General features: G+C 43.6%; 1 protein-coding gene across 9 annotated transcripts in view; it reads right to left on the reverse strand.

The window, feature by feature from the left end:
- Positions 1-23727, reverse strand: part of TIAM1 (TIAM Rac1 associated GEF 1) — a 163479-nt gene that overhangs the window by 51532 nt on the left and 88220 nt on the right. For all 9 annotated transcript variants that reach the window (XM_085528103.1, XM_015881158.3, XM_085528092.1 and 6 more), the window contains 5 exons: positions 12546-12993; positions 10123-10295; positions 6068-6292; positions 4467-4652; positions 1859-2005 (listed from right to left, as the gene is read on the reverse strand). In XM_085528103.1, coding sequence (XP_085384229.1) covers positions 1859-2005; positions 4467-4652; positions 6068-6292; positions 10123-10295; positions 12546-12993 — 1179 coding nt within the window. The remainder of the gene's footprint in view (positions 1-1858; positions 2006-4466; positions 4653-6067; positions 6293-10122; positions 10296-12545; positions 12994-23727) is intronic.

Genomic DNA, 23727 nt, shown 5'->3' on the forward strand with positions numbered 1-23727 from the left:
GAGCCTGACAGGACTGATCTGCCGCAAAGGTTGGCAATGAACAGTGTTATCTAATACTCAACATGCAATTCAAACTGAAAAATAAAAACATTCATGTGAAAAACACAGTAAATGAAAACAAAACATCAGCTTGTTAGAAAAGATGGGGAACACTGGACAAGCTGGTGACTGGGCACCACACTGAAAGATCAGATGTCAGCTCTGTTTAGTGAGTGCTCTGTCATTGGCTTACACTGCACAGCTAAACACCTTTTATCTCCTTTTGTGCACAGCTGGGTGGCTGCACCACACTGTACCAGACGGGCACCAGACAAAACACCTGCAAAACACAGCCTGCCCTGTGCACAGCTCTAAATTACCTGGCAGCTGAGTTGGGGGTGGGGGCAGGGGGAGGAATGAGGTTGTTACTGCAACTGAAACTTAAATCTGGAAAGCTAAAGTTTTATAGCTCTGTGTCCCCACAGGTTTATGTTCAAGTTGCTGGGTTTGACTGTTAAGTACACTGTGCCTAAAATGAAGCAGGACCAAGTCACTCCACTTTAAGAATTTAGAGCTCACTGCTTCAACTTTGCAAACAGCTGCACGCTACCACATACGAGCAGGGGAAATACATTCAGACATTACATTTAGATTTTCCCACATTTTCTCAAAACTCCACTTTTTCTCTGACTTTCTCCACTGCGACCATTCTTTAACGTGAAACAAAAGCCCTCTTCTTGCCTGGGAGTAATGGAGGTGTCATTGGGGTGAGGATGGGGATGGGGAGGAAGCATGAGGAATGCATCTATCCCCACCAAAAGAAAACAGATGAACTCAGCTAAAACATGGCACTGAGGACACAGCACAGACAGGATCCTAGCTAAGGACAAGAGACTGTGTTTGACATGGGGAAAATAAGTACAAAGCAACATGGATGCCTCAGCACCAGCGTGAAGAATTGAGAATGTGCTCACAGAGCATCTGGTGCGTCTCAGAAAAACCCAGAGCTCAGGCACTACAGACTAGGTGAACTTCTAATGTCTTATTAAAAACAAAGCTAAACAGTTTTCCAGCACTAATCCCCTGCTCAACAAAACAAACACCCACTGCTGCCTTGAAAGAAGGAAGAAGTAATCACAGTGCACGGAACAAAACGTGTCCCAAGCCTTTCCCCCACCTCAGAAAGTGAGAGAAAGAGAAGAAAAGCCAACATTTCTAGCAATTAGATGAGGTATGGCTCTCAAAAACTGAAAGCTGTAATTAGGGATGTTTGGAAAGAATAACAGGGAAGTACCTTCCTACCACACCAAGGCACGTTTTCTAGAAACATCTGAGGAGTGACAGGTTTCAGCTCTTGCTTTTTAAAAGCACAAAGCAAAACAGTGACTGACTCTCCTAAATACAAACCTTCTTCTTACTGCACAAAGTTTTCCCCAAACTTTGCTACATTCAAAATACTTTACAAACCTATATTTTTAATTTAAGGAAACAAAGAAGTCTCCATTTTTTAATTATCTATTTATTTTTTTACCAGGACTGTCTTTCTTTTATATTGTTGCCTCATTGTTGAGTTTTGGGGAACTATCCCTGCCATAAGCAGAAGCAGCAAAAAAGCAACAGTAGTAATGCAACCTAATCAGCAAAGAAGGGTATGAACTCCAAATTGCATTTCAGGATGCTGCAGTACACTTATCTGTAATTAGTCTCTGATTTGTGAAGAGGATGTGGAACGTGACGGCTACACACCGTGAAAAAATTAAGCAGACAAGTTTATAGGTTGGATATGTAAGTGCTTGGTGTGACTCTTTGCATGAGCTACATTCTGAATGATAACAAGTCAGCTTGAAACCAACTGTGTCACAAACTCCCACATGCTTACCTGATTAATGCTTGGCCTCCCTTGTTTTTTCTTTGAGGTAGTATCCAGCCCCCAGAGAGAAGAAAACCTGCTTCTCCGTTTACTGGCAGATCTGGACATGGCTTGCGTTCTTCTCCTCACTCCAGACTCCCCTGTGCGAGCCGCCACCTGTCAGTGCCACATGGTTTCACAATCAAAGGTTGCAGCATCCCACCACACCACTGCTTACATAATCTAACAGTGGAATATCCTTACAGAAAAGGTAAAGGCTTTAATAACAGTGCGTGCTCACAACAGGGACAATCTTGATTCCGCCAGGCTACCTCCTTCTCACTGAAATTTAACTCATTTCTTCCAACGTCAAGAATTAAAAATTATTATGGACAGCATCACATGGTTTTTGGCATTCAATCTGAGGTGTTTTAAAGCTTTCTTCTCAACACAGAACAAAACCTCAACACCAGTGAAAGTGTTTTGGGTTTGTTTGTTTGTTTGTTTGTTTGTTTCATTTTATTTTCCAAGGAGGTTTCAAAGCTGGACACATAAAGCCTTCAGAGGGCAATGAGGTGCTGGCACAGCTGCCCATAGAAGCTTTGGTGCACCATCCCTGGAGGCGCTCTAGGCCAGGTTGGATGGGGCCCTGGGCAGCCTGAGCTGGTGGAGGGCAGCTCTGCCCATGGCAGTGCTACTTACAAAAAGTTTGGTCTCTCTCTTTTCTCCTTCCTGTGAAAGCACTCTGGGCATCCTGGAACTGACTCATAACTTTTACAAGGCCAGGTAAAGGCTTGCAAATAGGTCGTGGTGTTTAAAACCTACACTTTAAGATACACAACATCTAAAGGAGTGCGCACAAGAAAACAAGTGAGTTGAAATGATCCTTTACATTAGAGCAGTGTTAACTGCTCAGATACTTGAAAAACGGATGGAAGGGAAAGCTATTTGCTTTTACTGAGACCAAATATCTGGGGAGCGTTACCTAAATAAGGAAGCTCTGGTAGAAATTACTGAAGTCTTAGTCAGAGGTGCTGTGCTTAGGCCAAAGTTTAAGCAGATTTCCCACCCATAGGTGGAATCAGGACAGTGAGCAGCTCTCTTGTGAAAAAGGGAGTGGTAGAAGATGGCAGGTACAAACAGTAGCAAAAGACAAAGCTAGACAGACAGACAGACCTACCCTGCAAACTTGGCCAGGCACTTCCCGGAATGCCTTTGTACTCCATTCCCACACCCAAAACTCACAAAATACAACATCCCCAGCTGGAACAGCCAAACCTCTCAGTGATGCCCCAAGCTAAGGAGCTGAGAAACTGGTTGTTTGGGTGCATCAGATACAAAAACCTATATAAAGACGGGAATAACAGAAAGCTGGCTTGTGTACCCAGGGAACCGTCACTGTGTGAGTAATGGTGTTTCTTGTTCAGGAACATTGAGAAACCAAGGAAAAGAAGAACTTGAAATAACATCTCTTTCCACAGCCTGGTCTTGTGAGACATTTCTTAGCTGTACGTGGGACACTGTGCAGGAAGGCTTAGCTTGTTCTCTGCCTCAGTGAGGAACATGAAGTGAGCCAGGGATGCGGTGCTATCACCACACAGCATGCAGCTGGAGCCTGAGACTCACTGCACCATATCCATGAGGGCAAAGTGGGACATGAGAGTCTCCATAAAGTAAAAGAGAGCACATGTCTTCCCCAACACAACATATTCAAAACATTTTGTTTTTCACTTGGCTCTCAAGAGACACCAGCATGAAGAAGCAGATTGTTTTTCAGTCTAACAGTGCTTTGCTAGATGCAAAAAAATAAGCACAAATGTAAATTACAGCCCACCACTTAAAAAAAAAATACATAAATCCACCAGCAATTAACAAGATGATGACGCTAATCTTTTCATGTATAAAAGAATAAAACGCCCCTGACTGAATTACAGCTCTGGCTTCAATTGAAGGCTACAGCTGACATATACAAGACAACAGTGGAGTTCAGCTATTTCTCTGAAGCTCCAGGAGCCCAAGACGAAACTACAGGATTATGACTGAAATTCATTAAAAACCCCACCATTTCACAATGCATTTCCCTGTATTTTTAAAATCTGGGTTGTTACATTATTTACATTTAAACAACCATTTTAAATATGTCACTCCATAAAGAGCAGAGAAGAACATTTCCCCTTCCATGTGGAGCATGAGGTGTTGATCACTAGAGACAGGATATTAGACTAATTGGTCAGTAGCTTCATCCATATGGTAGAAAGTAAGCCATGCCCAAGACAGTCTAAGCCAGCACACGCTGAGAATCTCAGAAAGACCCTCATTGACCTCACAGGGTTTTTGGATCAAGCCCATGAACACAGACACCAGAGATGAGCCTGCTCTTCATGACAGGAAGTCCTGTTTCTAGAAAGCATGTTCAGTGTGCAAAGCTGGAAATTAAACATGGTTCTTCCACTTTCATAACACCGTGGCTTGCAAGCACCTGCTTGTTAGTTTTACATCCGGGACACACATATCTTTCAGGAAACAGAATAGTCTGCTAGCTAAGGTCAGGGCTCTTTGTCAGCATGATTTTTGTGATGGGCACATGAAGAGATTTTCAGGTTGGCAAAGATGACCCCTGGCCTCTGTCCAAACTTACCAGTGCGTGGAACGAAGAGACTGAAAAGATTCCAAGACGGCCCATTGCAACTTTAGTTGGACGGCTGGCAAAAGCAAGCAGTCTTTTAGGGTTTGGGAGCTCCCCTCCTTGGAGACTAGCCAAGTAACAGCGGTACCGAAATAGATCCATCTGGAACTGTTCAAGATTCTGTTCCCAAACAAAAATCTGTACACAGAAAAGATTGAGTAAGGTGCAGGAGAAGTGGAGAGATGAAGAACAGAGTAGTAAATACCTTGAAAAATGTCCACTGTTCCCAGCAAATTGTATTTTTCACCATCGCTGATCTCATTTTCAAAGGAAAGAAACCTCGATTCACTCTTCCCTACACTCTTAATCCCAAAAGGGATTTAAAAAACAATTTTTAAGAACTCTTCATTAGATGTAAAACATTTTTTCAGTGTTCAAGGCAGAAGCTTTCCCCTGGGACAATCGCCCCTTTGATACAATGCTAATTAATAGCATTAACATTCCAGTTTTAATTTTCTTTGTATTCCAGGATTCTTTACTGAGCAATCCCTTAAGAGGTTTCTTTCATGCATCAAGGGCATCTAAGAAACAAGACCAAAACCCACCCAGTTTCACAAACAGAGAACACCAAAACAGCTGCAGTAGCACTGCTGTAAGCACAAATGGAGCTCGCTATATTTGAAAAAGTGTAGTACATTGGGAATAATTAATCTTATCAGTGGAGAAGCACTGTAATCAGCCTATGTGCGGAATTAAATAATTCAAATTGCTGATAGGAAACAGTTTCAAAGTGTTTAGAAAAACTCTTCTATGCCAAATGAGAGACTGCTTTGCCCTCTCACTGTGACTGACAATGTTTGAGTGGAGCCCTTTGAACATTAGCGAGCATCTCCTCTCTCAGCTCTTCCCACAAGTTTCCAAGGGTACAAAATCCCTTCAGTTTAGCACACTGTGGCCCCAGCCACTCCCTACAGTTTGTATCGCAGGCATATTTGGCAGCAGTGGTAAAAGAGCTACAAACTAATGAAGTAGGCACCATATGTTAGTTTCCTAAAATAAGGTGCCACTGCAACAGTAGGAGAGACATCTGCTCTAAGCTCTCTGCTTCTCAAATGCAACTGTATTGTCCACTTGAAGTCAGAAAGACTTGTGGTGAGGGTTTCAGCCATGAGATCAGGAAAGATCCTTGTAACTAGAAGAAACCAGGGATGGCTTCTTCATCCCACCTGCTGGTTCAAGAGTCAGTCTTTTCTATGCTGAAGACAATGGTGGCATCAGGATTTGCTGGTGTACAACCAGCTCTTGCTACAGCATCCTTCTGCCTCTTCCCCACAATATTCTGGTAGCCTCTTCACTCCCCTAAAGCTCTCACTAATCTCCATGCACCTAGCAAAATCCTTTGCATGAAGATCAAGAGGACAGCTTAGAGCATGTTGGGTGGAGAAATGGTGCAACTTGGGTTGCTGGCACTACTCTCACACACATCCTATCTACTCAGAAGAGCTCTGCCAGCATACACATGCAGCAGAGTGGGAACAGACAGAGGTACCACTAAGGTGAAGAAAGCCTTAAACATTGCCAGGGCCCCATTTCACACAAGCAAGCAAGATTACTTGATCCAGTATGGTCTTCTTCTTCTTGGAGTCTGTTACTGAAGACAGCTGCATTTCACCCATTTTCTTCATCTTCTCATCCATATCGATCTTCTGCTCCAGCTTTTTTATCTCTGTTTTCAGGAGCTTGACAGTGTCCTCTTTGTGATGCTGCCTTGCAACCGCAGTTGCACAAGCTGAATGAATTGCAGTGATCCAGTTCTCGAGTTCGGTCTGGCTAGAGGTCTGAAGAGAGGGAAAGAGAAAAAAAGAAGTCAAGATCCTCTTTAAAATTGATTGGAGATTAACAAACGCAATTCCAAGGAGTTTCGTTTCCCTTTGATCGTGAGAATCAAAGCCTTAAATCCACTTACGAGAGAAGTAATAAAGAACCATCATACTTAATCAGGCCATTTTTAGCACAACACTAGGCATTCAGCACCTAAAATTACACATATATCTATGTTTTGCAGCTGTACAGTGTTTCCCAGTAAGTTCTTAGAAATGTTCCTTGTTCAATACAATGTTGCCAGAATATGTAGCTCATCATTTAATAGCATTTTCTAAACTCTCAGTTCCCCAAGGCAAATAATGCAGCAGCCTCTGTGCTCTTCACATTATGGAAAGCCTTTTTGGCACACAACAGCTAATAATAAATTAATGGCATAAAACTTGACCGTGATATCTATTACTAGCTATATTATGATGCAGACGAAGCTTTCCACTTCTGGAGACCTCAAAGCTCTGTGAAGATTGCCCTATTACTATTTAAGGCAAGCTCATCATAAGTTTTATTGCCCCGGCACTGTCACTTCCCAAGCTTGTGTAGGACAGCTGGCAAAAAAGGGGAAGTATTAGGCTGGGCCATGGGACATCAGTACGTTTTCCTGGAAGAGGGCATTTCTGATTAGAGGCTTTTGACACAGAAAAAAAACCAACGGAACCCACTTCAAAGCATTCCTTCTCTAGACTTTCAAAATAAAACATAAATCTTTCCAGTCTTCTTACAAAACCTCACTCCTTTTTACAGTACATTGTAAAACAAAATTTACAGCCAAGTCAGGGTAGCAGCGGACTTGCTCTGAGTGCCAGCCTTTAGCAGTAATCACACCGGCATTTGGCTCATGGTTGAAAAGGTAGCAAGGTGCCAAATCACCTTGTTCTCATTAAATTTTCTGATGATACCTGCTTTATAAATAGACAGCACAGTATGACTTCTCCAGTTGCCAGCAAAGATGAAGAAGGTCATCCTACTGCTCTACTTGCAATCACAAGGAACAGCTAAAGCTGAGGCTTCCTGAAGCCATGGAAAGATTCCCATAGAAGAACAACTCTGGAAATCACTCGGGTACAGACCAGACTTCAGGTCAGTGCTCCCAAAACTTCTGTGGGGTTGAAAAAGGTGAAACACACATTTCTCAGAATGACATCACCTTCATTAGATCAGGTCAGGAGTCCGAAGAAAAGACAGGGCCTACATAAAAGAAGACAGCTTTTCTACTGCTGTTTTTCCTGCCTTTAGTAGGCAGTGTACAAAGCAGACTGCTAAAACTGGGTAGGTTCCCTTACCAGGTAGTACTACTAACAGGCCCTCATTCATAGTTGCAGGCTTACAATGTCTTACTGCTACTACAGAAGGCATGCTGAGAAATCCTCATGGCTGAGGAGTTTTCTGCTGAAAGCAGAGAAATTGCAGAACAGGATTCACGTTGCCTTCATCAGGCGGTGAAACCTACCACCTCCTGTAGGAGAGGGTACCACTGGACTTGTAATGAGATGTTACATTGATTCCTATAAAATTATAGCAGCAAGAGGTCACCTTTTTATTTTATTCCATTTTTAGATTCAGGCTTCATCTGGGCTTCTGGAGAGGAGTTAACAAGAAAAGGAATCTGGAAAGGATTTTAAGAGTTCAAGACCCTCCTGGTAGAGACGTAGGCACAAGGAGTCACTCTGCTTCTCAGTGGAAAGGACCACATAAACAAGCTGCAAACATCTGTTGCATAAGTATGTGGTGTCACAAGTTGCTCTGAGCTCCTGGAAAATACATGTGACATCTACAAGTAATGGATTTGTGTAGGCATGATAAGAACTGACTGAGCAAGGAATTATAGTGTAGGAGGTATGTGATGTCTCTAGGTGCAATGCAGTGGGAAGGCTCGTTACAAGATGTCCAATATCTGTACGCATCACAAAGTAACCCTATTTTTTTCTCCCTAAGTATACAGTCTCCATAGGACTGAAAATAGTCTTACTGAAGTCTGTGGTGTCTTCTCAACAATATCACTACTACAGCAATGTATTAGGTGGGGATATATATGTATGACATTAGTAGTTAAGTAACCCTTAATTTGAACAGCCATATGCATACTTGGGCTGCTCTGCACAGTCACTAGCACTTTGTTTCTACCACTATGGCTGATCTACCCAAATCCATCCCTTCTTTCTCTTCTGCTTCTGCTCCATTAGAGTTGCATGAGTTCTCTGACAGAGGAGACATCACGTAAAAATTTCCACTGCCACAAGGCAATTAGAAATTATTGCTTTTCATCTGAAAAGGCTCACTTTTGCTATTTACTACAAAGTTACATGAAAATCTATCCATGACATAATGACACCGGTTTTTTAACAAATAATGCCCTATGTTATCACAAAAGAAATGTGCTGCATGTGACCTTTTCACTATTTAACATCTACTGGCATTAATTTTATAAGAATTAAGGTTTTCCCTTAAAAGGAAAATAATTTGTATTAGTGGACCAAGAGGAGGTGGTGCTTGATGGTCTTTCAAATACATGCTGAGACCACAAGTACCATGCTTTCCTCCCAGATGAAGCTCTCCAGGAGGCAAAATGCATTTACCCTCTCCAAGAAAGGCATGAAATATAAGGGGGGCAGTGCAGTATTCCACCCTGAGTTGAAGAAAAAATATCAAAGTGAGGCAGCAGAGAAGAAAAAATCTGCTGTTTTAAGTTTGCAATCTCATAGTCTCTTCAAGATGGAAGCCAGCACCACCTTTGAGTAGGCAAAGTTGTTTTACTTTGTACTAGTCTGAGAATCCAGTTGTTTGTTTAGGACAGCAAAAAGGACCTACAGTATAATTATAAAGGTGTGCTCTGGAGTACTGTGGTACGGAGGGGGGAGGTTATGACAGAGTAATTTCTGGTTTAAGAAAGCAAGAAATTCTGAATACACCATCACTGGAAAGGGAAATGAAACGTATAAATAAGCAATTTCTTCAGTTAAGAGAACTGAATCCAAAGAGGAGAAAATGCAACCACCTCAATGTAGGTTGGTACTTACCAATAAGAGGATCACACTGTGACTAGTGACAAATTTTGATAAGAAGCTGGAATGCCTCCCCAAAAAGTCACTCAAAAAAGCAGTAGTTATCAAAAAGATTCAATATCTTCTAGTGAAACACATCAACTAATGCTTGATCTTTAACATAAGTTCTGGATATTTATTCTGTGATATTCAGATATTTCTGTTTTCTAATTTAGAAAATATAAATAATAATCCTGTTCAGTGAACAGTACAATTTTGACTGATGCCTGAATTCTGCACAGCCATCAGAAATGAAAAACACATCATGAGTTCCAAGGACTTGGTCATGTAAACCAGTCTAGCCACTCCACAAGGTCCTACCTTTAATATTTCACCTCTTTCAAGACACAGAGAAGTGTCACAGTTAAGGCACTTCTGCATCTTCTATCTAGTAATTGTCCTCATCTGTAGGTACATTATAACAGCATTACAAAGCAATGCAAAATTTGTAGTTTTAACAGGATGTCAAAATTTTTCTTAATTCTTACTTTGCATCAACCATCCATGCAGAGGATCCTGCCAGGCAATAAAAACAACAGATCCTACAGAGATTTACATGTGGTGTTAGGTCTCTTGAGTGGCCTTTAGAAAATATATCATGTCCTTCCTCTTGCACTGCCAGAGGAAAATCTCAAACCTACTGGAGTCAGCAGGATTTTTCCATTGATTTGAACCAGAGCTCAGATTCCCTCCTTTGTCGGTGGAACAAAAAGGAGAACATATCTGTAAAACCTTTAGCTCAAACCAACCTGAAAGAGAAAAGCGTCCCCAAGAGAATTGCTAAGACAGAAAACAAAGTCCTTCTTGGGGTGTTCAGGCACCGCTTGCACTATGCTGTTTTCCACCCAGACGGCGTGCTTCGGGATGCTGTTGTGGTCAATGCCAGATCGGCCGTCGGTCTCATAAAAAAACAACGTGCATCCTAAAAGAGAGAAACAGATATTAGCAAGCAACAAATTTAAATGCAACAGCCACCCTGCATCTATTCAGAGCTAAAACTTGGGACTGTAAATCATCCATCAAACTGTCAAAGGGGTGAGAAAGGATTTGCCAGGGCTTGTTTAGGTTTTCAGCCCTGTGGCAGACAGTGCTAGCAGCAGCCCAGCTGGCCCTATACACCTCCAGCCGTGCAGTACACCCAGCTGTATCCCAGCAGAGCCATTTTGTTCACCCTGTGACTGCTTAAACAGCTGCAGATATAAGCAAGGAAGGTCACAGGCGGTAAAACACAGCCCTGGATGAGACCTGTCATTATAAATCCCTGTGGGGGAGTCCTCTACAGCCAACCAGTCCTGCCAAGGGAACCAAAAGGAAGATGCAGGCCTGGGAGCACAGCCCCTCCAGCAGTGGCAGCCAGCTGCCAGCCCTGCAGAGCAACCAATAGCCGGTGGCACACCTCCGCCTCAGCCTCCTGCAGCTGTTGGCTACTGCAGTCCCTCCAAGGCAAAGATCGGGCTGCTTAATTACTGCATGCAGATGAATAACTGGAAGGAAAAATGGACTGGAATGAACTGTGCTTGCTGAAAGACTTGCTGAAGTGCACACACGCAAAAAACAAAATCCTTATTCCACTGCAACATTTCAGCTGTGACTCACGGTGATATGGACAAAAACAAAAAAGCATTTCAGCTGATGACGACAAAGAACCTGCTGGTTTTACAGAATAATCTTTACAATTCTCTTTGGGGAAAAAAAAAAAAGAAAGTTATAGCAAATCTGCAACTGTAGGGTCTCTTCTTCCTCCCGCCCCCCAGTACCATCTCCAGTTGTTTAAAACTGAAACTGGTGCATTGTTTCTCTTTACTGGAAACAGCTCTTGGTGTGAAGTGATGCCCTGTTACCCAGCCACTCAGAAAACTATTTGCAAACAAACAATTGCAGCTGTTAACTTCAAAGCCCTATTTAAATACTAACATTATTAAGGCACAGCAATCTAAGGAGCAAACACTCACACTTGAGTCAAAGCACTTTAAAATAACATCATCTCCTCTCTGCTCATCCTTCCCCTTTCTCCTCCCAGATGGCCCTTTGTGTGCCTGCTCTTCACAGCAAGACCTTCCTGCCTTGGGGCCGCTCCCAGCAGATCAGGGCTTCCCCCTGCCCTCTCAGCCTAGGCCTCTTGTCTTTTGTTTTCCCAGCCTCTTCAACTACTGCAAGGAAAAGCTGGGCCATGCCTTTCTCCTTGGTTTTAAAATAGCACTGCAAGTGCTCTGCGGGAAGGACAGGACTTTAACCAAAGCTTTTCAAGTAGCCCTATCCATAGCAGGAGACACGGACTGCTGCTCTGCCTCCTCCAAAGAGCAGACCACTTTGGCCACAGCTGAGGGGAAAAAAGCCTGTCCCAATACTGCAGGCTTTGCTTCCCATTTTGTTGCTCAAAATCAACAAGAGGCTGCTTTGGGAAGCCAGCTCCCATGTTTTGCTGCAACCTTTACGTCTCAAGTACTCAGACACCAAACAGGATGGAACACCCCTGAAAAAATTCACAGAGAGAAAGCTGTGAGGGAAGCTGAGGAGTCCAGCAAGGAGGCTGGGTGCTGAGGGCTGGGTGACTGGTCACCACTATGCCACAGAGGAGTGACAGTCTCCTAAGTCACAAGCCAGCCTTGCCAACCAACCTGCAGCTTCCTGACCATGCTACCAATGTGTTGTAACTCACTGGGCGTTACTATCCTTGAAGCAAATAGAGGCCTCAGGGAACAAGGCACAATTGGTACAAAGCGAAATGGGAATGTATAGCAGACCTCACACATGAACACACGTCAGCTGCCACCATCTCCACTAGAAACCTGCATTATCAGGCACATGCTGGCTGCTCACAGATATTTGGTCCACCAGCAAGCCCTAGACATGCCTCTTAAAGGCAAACACCCAGGCAACAGAGAAGCCATCCCAGATGATGGCACCAATACCCCAAGTATGAACCCTGCTTCAGTGCAGCACAGTCATGTATCTTTGACTACTCGCATGCCATAACGCAAACACAACAGCTATCAAATAAAACCTTCCTCTGAAAAATAAGGACCATTTCCTCATTCTTGCTACTAAATACCCAGAAGTTCATGGCAGCTTTTTTAAAGAGCCTGGTCTAGTGGGTATATTCAACTGCCGTAACACCTGTCCCAAGGGTCAATGTGGAATTTGAATGAACACTTTCACGTTTGCTCTGTACCTTTCAGGGAAACCCAGTAGTGCTTCCACTTCCTGCGCGTGGCCGACTCCACTTTCTTATTCTTTTTGTGCACCAGAAAGTTTTTCACTGCCAGAGCACCAGCTTTCCGTACCGTACCCTGGGCAGCAGTCAGCAGGATGTCAGACTGCCCTGGGGAGCTGAGGGTGCCACTGCTCTGCTCGTCACTGAGGGCAGAGCCGGCCTCCTCCATGTTCTCACTGTTGGTGGTGCTCATCTCCAGTTCCCGGCGGAAGTTCTCATACACCCCCTGGCGAAGCCCATCGCCTGTTGAGCTGCTCCCGCTGTCGCTGCCGATGAAAGCCCGACTGGCTGTTGGTGAGTAGCTCGAGTTGGTGGCATTGGAGCGTCTGGAAAGGAGGTCAGTGTCGGTGGCTGCCCCCTCGATCCCACTATCAGTGAACTCACTTCCTTCACCCACGTTGACATCCTGGTTGTAAGAGAGAAATGGTATGAGATGAAGAGCATGCTAAGTGTTACACGGTCGAGCTTGGCATTCAGGAGACCCAAAGAGAACCAGAAATTCGCCAGACAAACTGCACTTCTTCACATTCCTAGTTGGTCTGGCACTGGAAGATCCCCATATCTTTCTTCTGAAGACAAAAGCCTGGAAAAAAAGTTACAGTAGGCAGAACTTCAGCACAGTTTAAGACCAAACCTACAGACATAATTTCAGGTGGTGTCTTTTCGGCCGTAGCACTTTGGAATACAACACACACCATCATTTGTTTACATTAGGCTAAGTTAACAGCACTGAAGGCTTTGCAAAAGGAGAACATATGGCAGCAAAAACTGCACTGTCGAGAAAAGCAGCAACCGACCTACACATTTAGAAAAGAAAACATTGGTATTGTACCTTCACACCTACAGATGAAGATATATTTTAGACATCCCAAGACTGTCATTTGGAAATTATATAACTGCGAAAGTGCGTTTTCTTTCTGCTAAGAAGTTAATGCATCTGAAATTACTCCTGTTTGGTGTTATTTCTACATCCCAAACTCTGATAATGGGCCAGAATGTTGTTGTGATAGACCCTGCAAAGACCCACAAGAGAAGACAGATCCTGGTCCCCAAGAACTCTCAGTTGAAAGATCAGAAGAGGTGAGAATATGGCTGGCTTGAGTAAGAAAGGAAACAAATGACCAAAGTCATGTTCTGAAAGGTGGTGCACTGGTGGTTCAGCCTGTTCAGTGCAGCATGGCAACTGCCCAAAGGAGCACTGTCAGGGACGTCATAGCAGTTTCACAGCCAAGGGACAAGCAGCCCAAACAAAAAACAGTGGCCTAACCACTGCCATCTCAGCATGCAGAGATGCTTTGGTGGCAGCTTTTGAGGAAGGACAAATAAAGGCCCAGCCCTGTAAGTGGAGACAAACCCTATGTTTGATACTTGTGAGAAGAGGGTAAAGGGAAAGAAGATGCAAAGCTGGAAATACAACCAAAACAGTGGGAATTTCAGCTTCTGCAGTTCCTACAAAAGAGACCAGTCCTTAACTTACATGATTAAATAAATAAATAGGAAAATCTGCAAAGAGGAGGTAGATTGTATTATTAAAATTGAGAGAGGGAGAGAGCAAACTTCTAGGTGTTGACTTGAGCAGAAGTGGTCTAAGTATCCAAAAGTAACTGTGCAGAAACCAAGAAACCCTCTACCAAGCTCTGTCTGAACTCTTTCTCCTGTGAGCAAGAGCTGGATGAGGAAACTTCAGCTGGAGGGGAGGGGTGTTTCTGAATTTGACTAACTTATAAGGCATTAATTTGTAACGGATGGGCTCATTCTTTATAAACACTACTTCTCCAGGGAGACCTGGAGTCCAGCTGGAAGAATAACCACTTCCTTCCCCACTCAATGAGCGCAGTTACCCTAGTCAGTCTGGTAATTTAATGCAACACGTAGTGACAGACAAGCTGTTCTGGACAGGCCAATATTGCTCTACACCCACTGCATGTGAATGATTTGAGCAGGGCTTCCCGTAAATGCAGTCATCTGCCCGTACGGAGCAGTTTTCACAACCAGACATTTTCTCCTGCTGTTCCAATGCACTTGTTTTTTTGGAATCCACTTATCCTCCCATTTCAGTGCTTTCAGTGCTGCAAATGAGGGATATCTACAGAGGGAAAGGGGTGCTGCTCAGAAACCACTGTTTACCTGAGCCCTTACGAGTCCTGTATTGTTTTATCCACATGTATAAAAAAGTACAGTATATTTCAAAATTGCACCTACTGGAACCTTATAAAACATATCTCACTAGCATTACTTGGTTTAAAAAAATAACGAGTTACTTAAATGAGCAAAGTGAAGGAGCTGAGGTTTGTCTTACAGCCAACCAAGGCAGGCAACACAAAACTTTGTTGGTGCTCCTTAGCAGCTCCAGATAATTTGTTCAAAGGCAGAAGCATACCCAGAGGTGCTTAAGCAAAGTGCTGCAATGCAGGCTCTCAAAATTCCTCGTGCCCAGCATGACGCAGTCTTCCTGTGTACCCTTGATGAGACACGGTGTCATTCGCCTCAGTTTCCCAATCCATAAATAGGAACTGCATTAAGTAACTGACAAAAGGGGATAACAGCCTATTATTTATTAAATTAACAAAACAGTGAGGATGGAAAAGCCAGAGTGAATGTTAGATAGGCTCATGAGCTTAAATTCTAGCAAACACTGCAGAAGTCTTTATACGTTACCACAGTGCAAGTGACACGCTGGATGGGTCAAAAGGTATTTTTAGTCTCATGCTTCAGCCTTGCCCCTAACCTTCCTGTGCTTGCTGCACTCCCTTTCCCTCTCTAAAACACCCCGTATCAAACATTTCTAACCAACAGATTCAGGAGTTTGGGTGGGAGGAGGGTCTGGGTACACAAAGGTCAGAATGGTTCAAAGCTTCCAGCCTGCTAATATTGTTCATGCTCATGAATTATGAAATGTAGCATTCACTGAGATTAGTGCTTTAGGAAGTCTGCTGTATGAGATGATTGCTCTATGGGTTAGTAGGGTTAGGAGCATTCATTACACAGGTCTTTGACTTCTGAGTTCCTGCTGTAATGTCAGCTAGTTCTCATCAGAGGGTATGAAAAGCTCTCAAGAATCAGATTGCATCTGCTGTGGCCGTCTCACAGTGCTATAATCTGCACACTGAAGGGCATTCAATTAAGAGTTCAGCAGAAAGCACAGAGGTTTAGTATTGTGCTGCTGCAGAAATGTGCTGAGGATGAACGGGTAATATTCCCAAGACTAGCAGCAAACCGTAGCAGGGTTTGATTAGCACATCACTGGGGGCATAGAATTACTGCCATAAACTTTCAAATGAGGATGCCTACAACAGAGCACCCCAGCTCCCACCATCAGCATCCCAGCTCCCGCCTATGAGACTGACCAGGATACAGGCCCCAGCTTTGGGTTTCAGCCTTTAAAGTACCTGCTGACATGGCCACCACAGGCTAGTGCCCAGATGTGAAGTGAGCATTGTGTAACCTTGATGAGACCTATTTAAAAGTTATTCACATTTCCTGCTCAGTTTCTCCAAGAGCCCCGGAGGCGATGGCCACGTCTTCTCTGAGGATGACTTACTACTGCTCCGTGTCCATGATGAGATGTGCCGCAGAGGCTTGCTAATGAAACAGATGTTTCACTCCCTGACAGCAGTTCCAGGTAAAGCTTCTCGAGGCTGACAGTTAACTACAGACAGCTCAGCCCTCATTACTCACCTCCCTGGCTCCTGCTCAGGTTTTCTGCTGCTCTCCATCAGGATGCAGACTGGCATGTGCCAGGCACATCACAGGAGCTGGGAGACAGCTGAAGATGGCAGAATGCATATTTCTGAAGCCTGGAGTATGGGACTTTACATCCAGAATAAAAGCAATTACCACTAAATTACTCTGAACTTGTAATTATTAATATTGGGGGGCTCTATTTTTTTTTCCCTTTCTTAAAAAAACAAAAGTTCTATTCCACTTTGTCTAAGATTCAGGACACTGAACCCAATATTTTGCACCTCACCAGAGACATTGTGTTTTGTATTTTCAGCTTGTCAAACAGCTGTTTCCACACAGAGGAATATTTTTGCCTAGAGAGATTACCACAGAAACCAAATGCAAGACTGCAACCAAAATCTGTGCAGCCCCACTTAGCCTTCCCCCTGCTGTTTACCTAGCTCTGGGCCTGGGAGGACTAGAGGGCAAAGCAAGGGGGAGGTGGAAATCATTAAATTGGTCACAGAAACTACAAAATATGTAGCAAAGAAAGTGTATTTCCTCCGAGACAGAGAGATCAGGGAAGTCGTGGGAATGGCAATTCCTGCGATTTTGCAAACAGAATAGGTCTTAGTCCATGATGACAACCTGAATAAACAGGGGCTTTGTCCCTTTGATATAAGATTGCCCTGTGGAGAGCAGGGAGAAAGTAGCAGAATGACCCCTGGCTGAAGGAAGAGAACTAAGCAGGATCTGTGCTGCCCTCTGCAAGTGCTTAAATGGGGAGTCAGTGAGCACAGCTTCCACTAGCACCCTGCATCCCTGCGGTGGCTGAAGATGATGGAGCAGAGGTACCATTTCTTATGCTGACAGGGCTATCACAATGGTTGTGAATGTCCTAAGACAGTGAAAAGAAGTTCAACAGAGAGTAATCAAGAGAAAGGGAGGGGGAAAGGTGGAATGCTCCGTGTCAGAGCAATGCACCACAGAATTAAAAACCAGAGACAGACTGAATGCTGTCATTGTTAATAACAACAATGAAATGAGGCCCAGCAAGAAGGCCACGTGCCAGAATAGCTAAAACAGGCTTAATAGCATTCAAGTGTAATGAAGTGGAATTATCACAGCCCAAATCAAATGCAGAGATCGGGTAAAGTATTAGTGAAAATATGAGCAACGTACTTCTGAATACTCATGCAATGAGCATCTCTACACGTCCACTGTGGTCACATTTGTTAAAAAATTATTGATAGATTTAGAAACTATAGAATAAAACTTCTGCTTTAGAAAAATAAAAATAAAAAAGTCTGCTTTCAACTAGCAAAAAGTTTTGGGGCAGGTTCCAAGAGTCTTCGTCCTCTTTTTGAAGCCATTTGGGACCGTCCTCTGCTAGCAAGAGACCACTGGGTGGGTGTAGCCTTATCCAGCTTTCTGGTTCATGACTGGACACTTGCAGAGTGCTTACAGCAAGTAGGCACTTATCAAACTCCCCAGCAGTAGCACTGTTACATCCACTATCAAAATGGTTTGCTGAATCACTTTCTCTTGCTTAACTGGCAGCAGCGATTCATGAACACTTTAGGCACATTGGACTCATTTAATAGGAAACCTTTGACTCCTCTAATATAGAGTTCCTTTTGTGGATAATACTTTCTTCTGAATTAGATTGAAAGTACTGCTTGGTAAAAAGTGACTGCCCGTTGTTTTTTCTTGGAAGGGGCTCCCTCCAGGAGGGCACAAACACTCTGTTCCCGGTTCTGTTGAGCAACAGAGCAATAAGGCGTTGACATTCAGCAACATCCTGAGATTGCACACAACCTGTCTGGTTGCTAGTTATGCAAGCGCCATAGAATATGTTTAAAATAGAATGGCAAAGCAAACTGACGGTTTGCATGTCTCTTTGAAACTCCCGTGTAGAAAAAGGTTGTCTTGATACTGCTTTGCCTTTCTTTTCAGTGGTAACTCATTTGTTGGTTAAAGAGTTCTGTTAAGGTACAGGGTGCTCCAAATCAAAATGAACTTAATTCTCCAGAGTTACTCAAACACCCAGTAATGAATACATTAGCAGACTTATTCGTCTTGAAAAGAGTCAGAAAGAAAAGGTAAATCATATATTTCAATTGAAAGCTGAGTGGGAGAAATGGGTTTAAAGTTGCAACTGAGAAACCCAGAAATGACTCTAAAGCTCATTCTATCTGGAGGAATACAATTCTGAACTCTAACACATTGCCTGTATACAACAGGAGAATTAGCCAAGAGGAACTGGACTGCCATCAGGCTTTGAAGAAATAAACTGAGAGCCACAAATCGCTGTGGGCAAATGGCAGTTTTTCACTGGATTGGTTGGGTCTTGCCTACACTTCAAGGAGGGTTCCCAAGTCTGATGAGGCACTGTTACAAGCCATCTATAATCTCTGTGGATACCAGACTGAGATGCGGAGACTGTTACTTCTAGGAACTCAAAGATGTATAGAATCTGATGTGTAGAAAAGGTTATAGCTCCTACATCTGTGTATTCACCTCTGTGCAGTCACACAGTAGTTCTTCAGGTGTCTGAAAGGGTCAAAATTAAAACCAGTAATGGTATTAAACATTATATATGTTATTAAAGGAGCTTGGAGTAGTTCTACAAGCAAGCAGGTTTTGAACATGGTTCTCTGAAATTAAATTTAATAAAAATTTCCAAAAGAAAAGTACTCTGACTTATTATATATGACCATCACCTCGGTTTTATACGTGGCTCCTCCTCTCCACATTAGGCTATCATGTTAGCTCGGTGCCTCCAACACAGAGGTTGAGAACATTTTGGTTCACAGACCCAATAGATACTTTCCACTCAATATGTGGGCCCTTCTAGAAAGATCATCACTGTAGTCCACCGTGCTTTCCCCCTATGAGCCTAAGTTTTCTTAGCTGACTTAGATGCCTTAAATTTGGACAGTGAGTTGAGTTTCACTTCCCTAAAAACTAAAGTATTGGGAATGGGGGAAAAGGGAGGATGTTTCAATTTTACTTTTTAATAACATGAGAGAAATCCAAGCTTGTGAGATAATGCGCAGTTAAAGGACAACAGACCCCTTAGCAGGAAGCAGCACAAAGCACTACCATGGGACACGAGCAAAACAACTTTTGCCTGGCTTCAGCACTGACTATTATAAAGCACATAATACCATGAATAAGAATCAACCCATAATGCAGCAAAGCCTCTCACAGTGTGGTCCCGGCACGCAGAACCTTTCAGTGCAGCATCTGACACCTGCACAGGTTTGGGGTGGAAGCCCACTTTCCATCACCCAGCAGTGGGAGGAAGTCTCACAGCACTTGAACACCACATTGTTTAATCCTTCTGTTCCCAAACGATATGCTGAGGACCCCCCAAAACTTACCTTGCTTTCATCCCAGTGGACCACCCATGTGAAGAAACTTTCTAGAGGGATTGAGCTAACCATAAACTAATGCAAGCAGCCTAACTGCGCTCGAGTTAAATAAATGGCAACATGCCTAGCCAAAATCCTCGAAGTAAAATACAGGGTTAGGTTACTTTTTGTTCACTTGGTGCCAAGAAGAGGCAATTCTTCCTGTAAAATGCAGCAGAGGGAGTAGAAGAGGGAAAGAGAGAAAGCTGCTAGAATAGCGGCTTGAAATTGAAACGTATCATCTGGGAGGTGTCCACCTGAACAACCACGTAACTTGAGAGAGCAGGGAAATGTCTGCCACCCGGGACGATGACTAGTGATAGCATCACGTGCTGAAGCACTCTGAAAGGAAATGCTGCAAAGAAGCACAGGATTGGAAAGGGTCCATCCAAGTAAGTACGGTCCAACAAACAGGCAGCTGGGGCAACCTGACTGTGATTTTTAAGTGGAAAAGTACTTGAAACTAAAAATGTGCAGTATATGTAGTTTTACAGAGCATACAGTTACAGCCGGCGGTGCAAGCTCTTCAAATGTTTAAATGACAAAGTCCTGCTGTTTAAAAAAAATGGCTGAATGGAGCTAGATCAGATATCAGGGCTGCTAATTTGCTTTCCATTGGCTTCAGACCAAGAGCCAAGAAAGAAAAACAAATTAAAATCTTTGAAAGAGTACCAAAATATTTGCCAACAGAGACCAAAACACTCATTTTCACATGCTCCTTTCCTTGACAATACTGGGGCAGAGTTGCGTGCTCTGAAGAGTGTACCTGTTGTTTGCTTTAAAACATCCTGAACAAGCAATACCTGTGCTAATGTCATCCATCTGGCAGTGGCAGGTCAGGCCTAAAGCCTCCTGTTCAAGCTTTTCTTCAGGCTTGAGCTGAAGCTGCTTCCAGTTCACCAGGCTACAGAAAGCCCATTTGATTGAGTAAAATGGGTCTGGTCATCCAGAGGCACTGAGACTTACAGCACTGTGTTGCATGCCCTGCACGGGGAATCAGCAGGATCAGCAATGTGGATTCACAGGCTGCCTATGCTGGCATAAACTTGCACTTCCCCCAAAAGCAGTGGCTACCTCTTTCCTCCAGGTCCTAATCCCACCACTTTCTTTAAGTTGGTGCCCTGTGCCTAGCAGCTGAGAAAAGAGATGCTGTTTTCTAACGGGGTGCTTTGTCAGTGTTGCTGGCAGAGCAGTGTGCCGTGGTGGGAGTCAGCCCACTGAGTTACCTAAGCTCAACCATCCAATTCAAGGACCTCTGCCGTTCCGAGATTCAAGTTGTGGCTCAGGCTGTACCTCAGACTTCTGGAACCACGTCAGCCTGGAAGGCACCACAGGGCTGCACAAACAGGGACTCAAAACACTAAGATCACTAAGATACACACTCCAACAGAAAAACAGTAATATCTTACTTTTAGGCGCTTATTAAACTACATGTCATTAATTACAATTTAATGATACACGACTTCACCACAGCCAGTCTGTCTGTCTTTGACTCTAAGTGGAGTCGAATGACTAATATAAAATTATTTGGGTCAATTTGATTAAGAATCGCATTTACATTGCAAACAGCGATGTTGTTTTCCAAACTCCAGGCTGAAATGTCCAGAGTTAGTTTAATAGGAGCAGAGCTTCAACTGCTGGAGATATTCCATTCAGAAAAGTGATGACCAAGGAGGGCCATAACAGGAGAGGCTCTAAGGTCAGAAATGTTATGTTCAGAGTGAACAGGATGCAGGGAAAGCCAAAAGCAGAAAATGATTTCAAACAAAGGAACTCATGGGGGACAGGTCAATTTGACAGTGTTGGATGCATTCCTCGCTCAGGAAAGTCTCAGATTGCTAGTTTTCTGGGATCAGGGAAAATGCCCTCAAGGAAAGTTCACTCTGTACTCTCCCAGATTCCTTCTTTCTTTTCCTGAGCACTGAGGATCTGGGGAAGAAGATACTGGGCTGAAGGGAGCTTGACCCACTGTGGTCCTCCTACATTTTGAGGCTATATATTCTGTACCGCAAAACCGTTTGTGAAGGAGTTTCACACGACTTAAACAGAGAAAAATATCAGCTCTCTGGAGTTTAGCCATCCTGCAGAATGAAATGAAATACTATAACCTGTCATAAAACTCCTCGAGATGGTAAAAAAAATCATATCAGCTGCAAGATACTCTGAATTATTTTTAGGCTGGATTCTGCGTATATCATAATCTAATTTCCACTAAAACTTTGGTCTTATCCCCTGCATATTCTGCAAAACTTTATACACGGGATTTTTATTTATTTATTTATTTATCGTTAAGACTTGAAATCCCAAATTCCTTCAGGCAACCTAAGGAGGCCTAAAAATAGCAATAAATACAAAAAATCTTTACAAGGGGAGATTTAATGCGCCAAGGACATAGTCCGGCGCTGGCACTGAAGCGCTCCCAGCTTCCAAGTCAGAGAGGAAGTTTGTTCCCCAGCCCCCTGTTCAGTTCACAACAAATGTTGGACTGAGGATGCTGTAAAAAACATTTGCTTTCCCTGCAGAGTTGAAGAACATCTTGCTGGTCCTTCTCAGAAGTGATGTGATAAACCTGGACTGCACCATTGTAATGTTAACTGAGCTTTTGGTAAGAAATCATAAGCTGTACTATAAAGCTGAGAGGAACGAGCCTCCAGAGAGGATCAAGGCTAATGTTTTAATGCATAAGTGGTCCAGCAAGAAGAAATGCTTTGGCATGTCTGTTTGGATCATGGTGCAAACAGGAGACATACCATGCAGCTTGTAAAATACCTTAACAAAAAATACAATACACCCATAGCTTCCACTCCTAGTGTTTTAACTACAAAACAAGTACCAGTGCTGAAAGCCTAAGGAGGTCTCCGGCTTTGGTGGCAACTACCATCACCACCACCTTAACTATCATGCAAACCATACAGGGACAAATGGAACCTGTGGGGCCAGAGCCAGGAGCCAGCAGGGCAGGCCCATGCTGCTAGTGCCACGGCCTAGCAAGTGACTTTTGTCATAGGATCAAAACATCTTCTGCACATGCAGGATGCCTTCAGCCAACAGCTCTCCTAGCAGGGTTTGAAATGCTATAAGATCATGCCCTATGAAAGGCTGGATACCCTTGTTCAGTGATCTAGGGAAAAGAGCAGCCAGAAACTGTCCAGAGGGGAACGCAAGATGGGCCTGGAAGTGGCACAAAGCCATATCTCAAGGCTTCCTTTCCATAATTCCACCCTGAGACTCTAATTAGGGCTCTCAACAGCAGGGGAGTATGAGGTTACAGTTCCTCATGAACATCCTCCCAGAGGAGAAGGGAATCTCCAGCATGCAGATGTTTAGCTGTGAGCAGGACACAAGAGAGCACAGAAATCCAGATCCCAACAAGTCAGCTGTAGGATCCTGGGGATCTCACAACCCACAGCCAGAACAAGCTGTATCCAACAGGAGGTTGTATCTCTTCAAGCAGAAATGGGTGAAAATGTCAGCTAATTAAGCTTTTTTCCACCTACATCGCATCAGCTCCAAAAGCCAAACCAGGATCCCAGCTGAGCTCTACGGGAAGTCTCGCTTCAGTAGATCTAAACCCTTGATGTTAAAATGTTACGAAAAACAGAACTGCTGCGTGGGAGCCCCAAAGCCACTCTGTGAATATTAATCGCTAGCATATACTGAATGTAATTGTCTCTCCAGTACTAAAAGGCTTTCCCTCTCAATTAGTGGAAAGTGACTCCCACAGTTCAATTTAAGGTTTAAATTTGGAAGGAAGAGATTTTCTTTTTCTCTACCCTTAATGGAAGCCATGTAGTTCCAGAAAACCAATGGATAAGGCATTAGACCAAATTCTGTAGAGCTGTGATTGCAGCACGTCCATTCTAAGATACAACTGAGATTGTTTTCCAGCATCTCTGGTCAGCACACCACAAAAACTGAAAGCCACTGATAAGGGGGTAAACTAAGGATGTGAAGCCCACTAAAAAAGCACTGAAAGCAGAGGGAAACAAAATTCCCCAAGTTGCGCTCAAGCACCAGCAGGCACAGGCCAGTGCAGTGCCAAGGAGCACAGTAACATCAAG

This window comes from Coturnix japonica, chromosome 1 (genome assembly GCF_054131305.1).
Source record: "Coturnix japonica strain WE chromosome 1, WE-NBRP24, whole genome shotgun sequence".
Lineage (NCBI taxonomy): Eukaryota > Metazoa > Chordata > Aves > Galliformes > Phasianidae > Coturnix > Coturnix japonica.